This window comes from Anomaloglossus baeobatrachus, chromosome 5 (assembly GCF_048569485.1).
Source record: "Anomaloglossus baeobatrachus isolate aAnoBae1 chromosome 5, aAnoBae1.hap1, whole genome shotgun sequence".
NCBI classification, from domain to species: Eukaryota; Metazoa; Chordata; class Amphibia; order Anura; family Aromobatidae; genus Anomaloglossus; species Anomaloglossus baeobatrachus.
The window spans coordinates 264,087,358-264,100,001 of NC_134357.1; the positions used below are offsets into that span (position 1 = coordinate 264,087,358).

Below are 12,644 nucleotides of genomic sequence, written 5' to 3' on the forward strand. Positions count from 1 at the left end.
AGGAAAAACAACAACAAAGAAATGGCGGCAACTTTCCCTAACTTTCCCTACAATCACGTACCAGTCTATCCCGGAAGAAGATGCCGCTCCCACGTCGCAGGCCTGGAGTCTCACGATGATGGGTCCCGGTGCAGCGCTGAAGGGATGCAGCTCCTCGGTCTTTTCCTTTGATCTTCCCCCGCTGGTAACGGATTCTAATCAGTCTTTTAGTCCCGGGGCACGCCGAGCAGAAGAAGGGAGGTCACAGCCCCTGCACTTACACTCTGGTTGCGATGCTCTGCAGTCCGGTTAGATCCTTGGTGAAAACAAAGTCCTGCAGACCGGGAATGGCAGAAACCACTTCCACAGGGTGATTTCTCCAAGACTCCGGTGGCAAAAGAGCCCTCTGTTCAGGGAGACCACACGCAGCTCTCCTCTGGCTGAGCTCTGGAGCTGAACAACCTTCCCGCACTTTTTTTCTTCCTGGTTTTCACACACAAGCTGCAGTAGGGGATTTCCCAGCTCTGTGTTTGTGACTGCACAGTCTGACACTGCCCCCTTGTGGGCAATTGCTGAAACAGTATTCAAAATCCATTTCTACATTAATGATGCAGTCTGAATTGTTGATCCCATTACATACCCATGAGGGTTACAGAACGGGCTTGGGAAGCAGCAGAGAGGACCCCCTGGAGAAAGAGCCCCAACGCAGCGTTTCACGATCCAGCAGGTAAGATCATTTCATCAGGGGGGAGAAAAGGAATGGAACAGCATCCAGCAGCCATATGCATTTAAATATGGCGCTCGGTCGCTCCAGCTGCTCCGCCCCCACTGCGTCACGCGAGTGAACCAATCGCGGCCGGTCCCGACGCTGTCAGCTGTCAACGCCCCTGATCGGTAGCACGCATGCGCGGCAAGCGGGGACGCGTCACCCGGAGACCGCGCATGCGCGCAGGCGATAGTGACGCCGATAGAGCCGGGCCAGCAAGCCACTGATGCACGCGCGCGACGAGGGGAGGAGGAGCGGGAGCGAGTACATGAAACCACACTTAGACAAATACAGACAGTGTGAATCCAGGTGGGAGACACATCAGGATTAAAGCAAAACAAGGAATCCTTTTCAGTATTGCTTCCAGGCATCCCAGATGGGGCACACAAGAGGAAGGGTAAATAGATAAAGTGTCCATGTCCATTATCCGATGTCAAAGGATGTCAATTCCATGGGTGCCAGCAAAAAGGAAAAATAAGTGTATCTAAAAAGTAAAAATGAAAAAATAAAATTAAAAACAAGGCACAAAAACCAGGGGGATACAAGGAGAGGGCAATCATCGCAAAAAGGGTGCAAAACTCAAATACTCATTAAGGCCCCCCGGGGATAATGTTCCCAAAGTATAAATCCAGCGTGTTTCACGCTGGGCAAGTATTTTGCGCACATTCCCACCCCTCGCCCCCCCCCCATGTATGACATCAATGCCCCTGATTTTCAGGGACGTTGGGTCACAGTCATGAAAGGCATGGAAATGGCGGGGCAAAGTTTTTAACGTGGAAATGTCAACCACTGTCCGGGCCGCAGCAATGTCCCTCACATGTTCCCTCACACGTCTGCGCAGTTCCCTGCTAGTAAGACCCACATATATCATGCGGCACCCGCATGTGGCATAATATACCACATTGCTGGTACCGCACGATACATAATGGCGAATATCGAAACTGCGCAGACCATCAGAGGAAGTAAAAGAGGAAGTGCGAAGAACATTGCTGCAGGCCAGACAATGGCCGCAAGGGAAACAACCCCTAAGGGGAGTGCCAAGATCCAGAAAGGTAGTAGGCCGGTTTGGAACATAATGGCTCCGTACAAGCAAGTCACGTAAATTACGTGACCTGCGGGGCGTCATCAAAGGGCTTTTTGGTAAAAGATCACGTAAGGTGGAATCGGAGAGAAGAACATCCCAGTGCCTGCTCAAAATAGATCGCATATTGGACCACTCGTGGTTATAGGTAGAAATAAAACGAACCTGGCCAGGATCCGAGGAACCACTGGATTTAGCCACATTACCGTAAAGTAATGTACGGTAATGTGGCTAAATCCAGTGGTCCTGGTGGCTAAGTCCTTGCGGCCATTGTCTGGCCTGCAGCAATGTTCTTCGCACTTCCTCTTTTACTTCCTCTGATGGTCTGCGCAGTTTCGATATTCGCCATTATGTATCGTGCGGTACCAGCAATGTGGTATATTATGCCACGTGCGGGTGCCGCATGATATATGTGGGTCTTACTAGCAGGGAACTGCGCAGACGTGTGAGGGAACATGTGAGGGACATTGCTGCGGCCCGGACAGTGGTTGACATTTCCACGTTAAAAACTTTGCCCCGCCATTTCCATGCCTTTCATGACTGTGACCCAACGTCCCTGAAAATCAGGGGCATTGATGTCATACATGGGGGGGCGAGGGGTTCGAATGTGCGCAAAATACTTGCCCAGCGTGAAACACGCTGGATTTATACTTTGGGAACATTATCCCCGGGGGGCCTTAATGAGTATTTGAGTTTTGCACCCTTTTTGCGATGATTGCCCTCTCCTTGTATCCCCCTGGTTTTTGTGCCTTGTTTTTAATTTTATTTTTTCATTTTTACTTTTTAGATACACTTATTTTTCCTTTTTGCTGCCACCCATGGAATTGACATCCTTTGACATCGGATAATGGACATGGACACTTTATCTATTTACCCTTCCTCTTGTGTGCCCTATCTGGGATGCCTGGAAGCAATACTGAAAAGGATTCCTTGTTTTGCTTTAATCCTGATGTGTCTCCCACCTGGATTCACACTGTCTGTATTTGTCTAAGTGTGGTTTCATGTACTCGCTCCCGCTCCTCCTCCCCTCGTCGCGCGCGTGCATCAGTGGCTTGCTGGCCCGGCTCTGTCGGCGTCACTATCGCCTGCGCGCATGCGCGGTCTCCGGGTGACGCGTCCCCGCTTGCCGCGCATGCGCGCTACCGATCAGGGGCGTTGACAGCCGACAGCATCGGGACCGGCCGCGATTGGTTCACTCGCGTGACGCAGTGGGGGCGGAGCAGCTGGAGCGACCGAGCGCCATATTTAAATGCATATGGCTGCTGGATGCTGTTCCATTCCTTTTCTCCCCCCTGATGAAATGATCTTACCTGCTTGGATCGTGAAACGCTGCGTCGGGGCTCTTTTCCCAGGGGGTCCTCTCTGCTGCTTCCCAAGCCCGTTCTGTTACCCTCATGGGTATGTGATCTATTTAAGTGGGTCTGTCTTTTCTGGTTCTCCTAACAACTATGGTTTTGCATTAGCATCTGTTAGCACCACCGGTGGTTTATCCTTGCATTTAATACTGATAGGGCTTTGCATTTATAATGGTTTTCTGTTATTTTAGAGTCCTTACAATTTGGTACCAGCATCTCTGTTGAATGTACAATTTTGATAGGGCATTATTTTTCTGTTTTTTTCAGAGTGTATAATTCTATCACTTCAATTCATTTAGTGCTGGTCTAGATGACTCTCTGTGTACATCCATATATATGTAAACCCCTGGATTTATGATCTTTGCATTTGGGGTGCTTCTGTGCATTTATATATTATGACACATTTTAGGACCCAGTTTTTCAGATTCCCCTTCTTTTGTATACCAATCTGAATTGTATTTTACAAACTTTATTTCACATTGCCGGCTTGGGTTTGCTGCCAATTTTAAACCATGCCAGTTGTTCTTCAATAAAATATGCATTTGCACTTTACTCTTTCGTTCTCTGTTTTTTGTTATATATTCTAAGTCATATAGCAAGCCTTGATATTGGCTTTTAGGATTGCTACTTCCAGTAGGTGGCACTAGAGTTCAAGTCTTCCTCTTCTCTGAAGAAGCAATTTGCATATTAAATTTCCCAGAGGAGCATGCAAGGCATTTAAGTCTCCTCATACTGGCGTACCAGACCTAGTCTATCACTCTCCATAAGGAAAAAACCTTAATCCCCCTTAGATCCCAGTCTTAGCTCTCACCTAGCCAAACCAGATCGCATACTTACTGATGAGGGGCAAGACTAGGATCTAAGGGGTAAGTTTTCTCCTTATGGAGAGTGACACACCAAGTCTGGCATGCCAGAATGAGGAGACTTAAACCTCTTGCATGCTCCTCTGGGACATGTAATATGTAAATTGCCTGTTCAGAGAGGAAGAGGACTTGAACTCTAGTGCCAACTACTGGAAGTAGCAATCCTAAAAGTCAATGTTGACGCTTTAAACAAGCTTTGCGATTTAGGATTTATAAGCCAAACCACAATCTCAATTTGCAGTCATTGTGTTTTGGGGTATTCTAAAACTGGTAAAAGAGCCTTTTTAAGTTTGTTAGTCTTATTTTAAGATCTTTGTTGGTGTATTATAGATTGATACTGTTTTCAATCTGTGCACTGGACTTTCCCTTTCTGAGCCCCTCAGCTCCCCACCACCATGATCAGACAGAGAAATTCCAGAACACAGACTATATGAGAATAGTGTACAGTTTGTTGCTGAACAGCAGTTAAAAGGAGCCTCTGAAGGAGCATAAACTGGACTGCACTATTGTGTTTGGGAGACAAGAAAGTAAAATAAGGTTCTGAAATATTACAAAAATTCATAATTTTGCAATACCTAGAGGAAAAGTAAAAAGTTTAGTTACCGTTTAAGATCCTGGCTTCACTCTCCATGCACATCAATGCAATGAGTGTCTCCTATTGGCATACCAAGACCACCCCAGAAGACCTGACATTTTGGAAATGATATGTCCCGAACATAATTTTGCCTTTGTTAGTCACTCAGAATCCTATTTTTGCCATTTTTTCTGCTTCTTATATATTAAAAACATCAAATACTCCAATATCCCATGAGAAAAAGGAGCTTTTATTATACTTTATAAAAAGATCCAAAACGCAATTGTAAATGTAATCTGACAACTCAGGATTTTACCAACTATACTTTTATGTAATATGCACCCAATAATCATAACAAAAAATTACAAAATAAATTGTTCCGGTAAGTATTGTTCCACTAGTGACATCTAGTGTCCTTTGCAGTTCATCATTCATCTGTTGCTTCCATTATGCAAAAGCCATTTTACCATAATTCATATTATTAACTTAACCTCACAGTAGTTTTAATGTTTGGGATGTAAACTTTATAAAATTAATTATTTAAAAAAAATAAAAATTGGTCCATTTCAGTTATATTTTTTTCTCCACAGAATGGAGAGTCCAATATGTGGAGTTAATGAGAAATGAATATAAATGTATAGAAGAAAACAATTCTCGTCTAGGGGAAACAGTTAACCTTGACAAGAGATATACCAACTTACTACTGATAAACGGCCATCAAGATGAGGAAGACAGAAAGAATGCATTATTATCTACAGGCAGGAGCCATATTGAAATCATGAACATCGGAACTTCTAATAAATATTCTTCAATCACTATCCAAAGTCTCTTTGAGCCTAATGAAGATGGACTTATCCCAACAACTGTGGTGTTAGTAGGACCTGCCGGGATTGGAAAAACCATGACCACTCAGAAAATCATGCTAGAATGGGCCTCTGGAAATGTATTTAGTGAAAGGTTTGATTATGTGTTTCACTTGAGCTGCAGAGAAATCAACATCCTTACTGGTGTCAAGAATATTGCTGGACTTATATGTAAAACATGCAAAATAAGCTTTTCCAAAGATCTGGCCTTGTCTATTTTGTCTGATTGTAGAAAAATACTTTTTATCTTTGATGGCTTTGATGAGTTAAGATGGTCCATGGAGGATGATCAAGAACATTATACTAGTGATGATGACCCCTTTGAGAAAGCCCACAAAGAGACACTCATAAAAAGTCTCCTTATGAAACAGATTGTTAAAGAGGCTTCGTTGATCATTACCACGAGACCATTCGCATTGGAAAAGCTTAAAAAGTTTATAAAGCGACCTCGTTATGTTGAGGTTCTTGGATTTACAGGTCAAGATCGGCAAGAATATTTTTCAAGGTTTTTTCAAAATGAAGAACATGCAGCCAAGGCATTGAATGTGATCAAAGAAAATGAGATAATCTACACTATGTGTGCTGTTCCTATCATATGTTGGATAGTTTGTACCGTAATGAAGCCATACATAAAGCAAGATTTGAAGTTAACTGATTATAACACAGCCACCTCTATTTATTTGCTTTATCTAAAAGGTTTAATAAAATATCATGGCAGGAACCAGCCCATAACACCATGCTTGAAGAAGCTATGTTCTTTGGCCAATGAAGGCATTCTGAAAAGAAAAATTATGTTTGATGAAGGAGATCTTGAAAGACATGGCCTACAAATATCTGAAGTAGAATCAGTATTCCTGAATGAAAACATCTTTTGCCGAGAAATTGAGACCCAAACCTTCTATAGCTTCATCCACCTGAGTGTACAGGAGTTTTTCGCTGCCTTGTATTATGGTTTTCTTGAAGAAGCCAAAGAAGAAACATTCCTACCAGAAATCTGTAAAGGAAATTCTTTATTAGAGCAATGTAGGCATCATCCACATTTAACTTTAACAATAAGATTCTTAGTTGGCCTTTCAAGTGTAAAATGTCCAAAGGAAGCTTTATCCAATTTAGGCTGCAGTCTGCAAGTAACACATGCAATGGAACAATGGTTTACTGGGGATAATCCATCCAGATTTTGTACAGAAGCAATTTACTGTCTATATGAGACACAAAACAATGAGTTATTAAAAAGATTGATGACTCGGTCATCAGACTTAGTTTTTGAACATTCATGGTATTGGTCAAACACCTACAACAAAGAGTTGGCCTACTGCATAAATCACTGTTCTTGGGATTCTTCACTCACATTTTTGAGCTATAAATTGGATTCAAAGGAGCAAGAAAAATTACTCAACCTGCTAATTAGGTTTTCAAAGCTTTGGTAAGTTTTTACATACAAGGTGTTTTTATGTCCTTCAAGACCAATCAAGAAGTCTAAATAACGGGAGTATTACCATTACTTTTAAATAACTTTATTTTAGTTTCAGTAGATGTCAATTTGCTGCACCAGAAGATTTAGATCCTGCAGATGAGCAAATAAGTTTCATTCTTCGTCTGAGTGATCAACAAAGTAAAATACAAGAACTCAGGTAAAATTGTTAGTTTTTATTATGTCAAGATAATGGAAATGCTTTGTTCAAATTACAATTATATTGTGCCATCTCTCTAAAGCCTGCTACACACGCTTCAATATATCTCACAATCCGTCGTTGGGGTCAAGTTGTAAGTGACGCACATCCGGCATCGTTTGTGAGGTATCTGCGTGTGACAGCTACGTGCGATCAGGATTGAACGCAAAACCGTTGATCGCAAACATATCGTATCATTGTCTAGAATTGAGCGTTTTGTTGCACGAACCTAGAGAATTGTAACGTGTGACATCCCTCATACGATTTTGGTGTCTGAGGCTATGTGCGCAGGTGTGCGCTCTGCACCGCAGCTTATAAAAGGTCTGCTTCAGAGCGCAGCTGAAAAGCTGCGTTCTGAAGCGCCTCACAATGTCTGTCATTCACTAATCTCTGTCAGTCCGTCACTATCTCTGTCCCTCACTCTCTGTCCATGTCAGTCTATCCCCCTCTCTCATATACTCACCGATCCCCGATCCCCGGCGCTGCACTGCATTCACACTGCTCCGGCGGCTTTTACTGTTTTGAAAAAGCCGGCCGCCCATTAAACAATCTCGTATTCCCTGCTTTCCCCGCCCACCGGCGCCTATGATTGGTTACAGTGAGACACGCCCCCACGCTGAGTGACAGGTGTCACACTGCACCCAATCACAGCAGCCGGTGGGCGTGTCTATACTGTGTAGTGAAATAAATAATTAAATAATTTAAAAAAACGGCGTGCGGTTCCCCCCAATTTTAATACCAGCCAGATAAAGCCATACGGCTGAAGGCTGGTATTCTCAGGATGGGGAGCTCCACGTTATGGGGAGCCCCCCAGCCTAACAATATCAGCCAACAGCCGCCCAGAATTGCCGCATACATTATATGCGACAGTTCTGGGACTGTACCCGGCTCTTCCCGATTTGCCCTGGTGCGTTGGCAAATCGGGGTAATAAGGAGTTATTGGCAGCCTATAGCTGCCAATAAGTCCTAGATTAATCATGTCAGGCGTCTATGAGACACCCTCCATGATTAATCTGTAAATTATAGTAAATAAACACACACGCCCGAAAAAATCCTTTATTAGAAATAAAAAACACAAACATATACCCTGGTTCACCACTTTAATCAGCCCCAAAAAGCCCTCCATGTCCGGCGTAATCCAGGATGCTCCAGCGTCGCTTCCAGCGCTGCTGCATGGAGGTGTCCGGAGCTGCAGAATACACCGCCGCTCCGGTCACCTCCACGCAGGTAATGAAGACAGCCGCGCGATCAGCTGCTGTCACTGAGGTTACCCGCTGTCACTGGATCCAGCGGTGGCCGCGGGTAACCTCAGTGACAGCTCAGCTGATCGCGCTACTCACCTCAGTTGCTGCGTGGAGGTGATAGGAGCGGCGGTGTGTAGCGCGATCAGCTGAGCGGTCACTGAGCTTACCCGCGGCCACCGCTGCATCCACCGCTGGATCCAGTGACAGCGGGTAACCTCAGTGACAGCAGCTGATCGCTCGGCTGTGTTCATTAGCTGTGTGGAGGTGACCGGAGCGGCGGTGTATTCTGCAGCTCCGGTCACCTCCATGCAGCAGCGCTGGAGCATCCTGGATTACGCCGGACATGGAGGGCTTTTTGGGGCTGATTAAAGTGGTGAACCAGGGTATATGTTTGTGTTTTTTATTTCTAATAAAGGATTTTTTCGGGCGTGTGTGTTTATTTACTGTAATTTACAGATTAATCATGGAGGGTGTCTCATAGACGCCTGACATGATTAATCTAGGACTTATTGGCAGCTATAGGCTGCCAATAACTCCTTATTACCCCGATTTGCCAACGCACCAGGGCAAATCGGGAAGAGCCGGGTACAGTCCCAGAACTGTCGCATATAATGTATGCGGCAATTCTGGGCGGCTGTTGGCTGATATTGTTAGGCTGGGGGGCTCCCCATAACGTGGAGCTCCCCATCCTGAGAATACCAGCCTTCAGCCGTATGGCTTTATCTGGCTGGTTTTAAAATTGGGGGGAACCGCACGCCGTTTTTTTTAATTATTTAATTATTTATTTCACTACACAGTATAGACACGCCCACCGGCTGCTGTGATTGGGTGCAGTGTGACACCTGTCACTCAGCGTGGGGGGCGTGTCTCACTGTAACCAATCACAGGCGCCGGTGGGCGTGGAAAGCAGGGAATACGAGATTGTTTAATGGGCGGCCGGCTTTTTCAAAACAGTAAAAGCCGCCGGAGCAGTGTGAACGCCGTGCAACGCCGGGGATCGGGGATTGGTGAGTATGAGAGAGGGCTGCTAACTTCAGTCACTTAGGAGATTAGCGGTCACCGGTGAGTCCTTCACAGGTGACCGCTAATCAGGGCGCGACACAGACAGAGCCGCAGCATGACCGTGAAGTCGGGTGAAGTTCACCCGAGTTCATTCTGACAGTGCGGCTCTGTCTGTGTTTGCTGTCATCTGCCATTCACCGCTGCTACATGGCTGTCTGTGTCTGCTGTTAGCGGCCATGTAGCAGAGCTGAACGGCAGATGACATAGTAAAAACGCATCCCTACACAGTACACACGCTTGGCAAGTCAATAAATAAAAAAAAAAAAAGGTGCCCAATGCATACGTCACAGAACACATGATCTAAAGGATCGCACATAAAATTGACCAATTTAACATAGACTACTAATGCATGTGTGACAGCAAATGAACGACCAACGTGCAATCTCATAAGATCCCGTATGCAACCTGGGCGTGTCACATCGCAAATGCGATTGTACAACTAATTGCAACGTGTAAAGTGGGCTTTACATGATCCTTTCTTATAAACTAAATTAAAACATGGTGTACCAGCCCTTTAAAACCTAACCTGTTGTAGTCTAATGTGTTCAGAATACACATTTGTTGGATTAACAATTGACCTCCAGTACTCTGGTACATATAACATATTTTTACTTTTACACCCTTTTTTAAAATAACCATAACAAAATATTTTTTTAAAATTTTTTATATTTTGTTTTACAGTGAAACCTTCTTTTTCCTAGACCAATTAGATTTCCCACAATACACTGGGGAAAAAATGTAAAACATTTGGTGCCTCAGGTGTTAGCCTTGATTTTAGGTATATTCAGTCCTCTGAATCAGAATATGTTGTTCATTTTTTGCAGCAGCTCTACTTTTCGAGTCAATGTACAGACATTGTCTGTAAAACTTGAATTGAACACCTTCGGCAGTGCTCAAATAGTATGAAGAAATGTCTGAAATTTGGCATACCAATGGTCTTAAGAGAACAATGGAATCAGAGTCATGATTGTTACATTTGTGTGGTTAAGAAAGGCATTAATGGACATAATTAGAGTAAATGGCTGTATCCTGACCTAGACGTGACGCAAAACAACCTGTTTTACACTCAGATGAAATACCAGTCACATCATTCAATAAGCTAGAAGATCTTCCTGAAGATAAAGGGGAGAAAGACTATACCTGCCATACAGGACAACACACATGAAGGGGGAAGGAATGCCTTATAGCTAGGGAAATGAGGGAAATTGGTGACCCCTGAAAACAACCTGCAGCTCACCCTCACTGCGCTCACCAACCCTATACAGGCTCTGAACCTGTCACCAAGCCAAAATACTTAGGGCCCTATCTTACCACTGGCAAATAGGTCCTATGTAAGGATGGAGGGTATGAGCTCTTTATCAACACCATTATCACTAAAGGAAGACACAAAGGAACAACAAACAATACACAGAAAACACAACTGAAATCACCAGAGCCCTGGTAGATTGCAAAGACAAAACATTTATCTGAGCTGCAGCAACCACAGAAGTCTAGAACTACAGAAGACAACCTGTCCAGAGCTCAGCAATGAACAAACTATAAACTGCACCCAATCCACACCAGGATGAGGTTAGTAAAGGAAGTGAGAGACTGGCAACTGAGAGTAAAACTGACAGTTTCCCAGGGTCACATAGTTCGCAGCTGTAGAAACAGGGAACTTTCAGATAACAACACATGCTGGCAATATCTGGGATTTTCTAGAACTCACAGTCACTGGATTCTCAGTCGGCCATGACAAGTCATGATGACAGTAATTTTGAAAAAAGATTGATTGCTCTCAGTGGGAGAAACAAAATAATAATCATTTAGTTATGGTACCTTTTTAATTGCTAACAAAAAAAAAATGAATGATGTTATAAAGCTTTTGAAACTATTTAGGTCTCTTCACCAGGCATGGTAAAACCAAGTCAATATCACAAAAAAAATAGCTGCACTCTGAAATGCTATAATACGTAAACATTGAACGTATGAAATTGGAATAACATTACTGCTATAAAATCTATGTTGAAAAAAATGAGGTACTTAGCACACAAATTGGCTGATTCATGAGAAACCAACAGCCAGTGACAAGGCATACCCCGTTGTTGGGACCCTAATCTTATACACCTGAACCTGGCGGTTATGATTCAAAGAGGTTGTTTGAAAATCCACGTGGTAATGGATCAGCAGTGTGAGCAGTGCGCACCCACCACTCCATTCACACAGGGATCCTAAGAGCCCTGGTTCTTGGGATCATGGGGGTCCCAGCATTCAGACTGCCAGTCATCAGAAAATTATTCCCAATCCCAATGATAGGAGGTAAGTTTCAAATTTGAGATAAACCCTTTATGTTTAATATATCTTTATTGTTATTACCGTATATCAAAACAAGGGTACAAAAGGTACAATTTTCAGCCAACAGTTACAATTCTAATTGATTAGATTTAGGTTAATGAGACAATGAAATATTTATTTTCAACATTTATGACGTCCTCCATATATAAGGAATGGGGTTTCCAGATTCAGGCCGGGATCCAGCTGGTGGTATAATGATCACAGGAAACCTATGTGGACGTCACTTACTGTCCAAAAACCCTCTTACAAATTATCCTTTGTAAACTGCAACATATGTACTTATCCTAAGCTAACGGAATGGAAGGAAGGGTTCCAGGAACTCCCATTCCAGAATTTTATCTAAGGTAGAATACGAGAAAAAATTAAATAAAAAGGGAGAAGACATGAGTCAAAGGGGGAGAAGAAAGAAAAGACAGACCGAAAGAGAGAAGAAGATAAGGAATAGGCAAGAAGGGGAAAAGAGAAGAGGAAGAAAGGGGGAAAATAGTACCATGATGTCGCACCGCAACCCACCCCGGTCGCGTGACCCAACCGTCGCGGGCCCCTCCTAAGCCAGAATGCCCTGAGTTAGCAAGATCTGAAACTGTTGTGACTCTCTAAAGTCAATCCAAGGGTATTAAGTAGTAAACCAAGCCTGAGTTTTGTTGGTGTCAGACGCCCTCAACTCCTCTAAGCGTTGTAATGTATCTAGTGCTTCAACCCAATCTACTCTTTTCAACTCATATGATGTTCTCCAGTGCTTGGGAATGATCTGTCTCATTGAGACTATGAAGTAGGACAATAGGTCTTTACGTATTTTGGAAACCGATCCGGTAAACATGGAGAGTAATGCTATTTCTGGTGCGGGACTCAC

The 12,644-nt window shown here is 43.7% G+C and overlaps 1 protein-coding gene across 1 annotated transcript in view; it reads left to right on the forward strand.

Annotated features, from left to right (window-relative positions):
• LOC142309948 (NACHT, LRR and PYD domains-containing protein 3-like) overlaps positions 1–12,644 on the forward strand; it is a 156,334-nt gene that overhangs the window by 63,096 nt on the left and 80,594 nt on the right. Inside the window, exons 4-5 of the mRNA XM_075347420.1 lie at positions 5,209–6,904; positions 7,005–7,112. Coding sequence (XP_075203535.1) covers positions 5,209–6,904; positions 7,005–7,112 — 1,804 coding nt within the window. The remainder of the gene's footprint in view (positions 1–5,208; positions 6,905–7,004; positions 7,113–12,644) is intronic.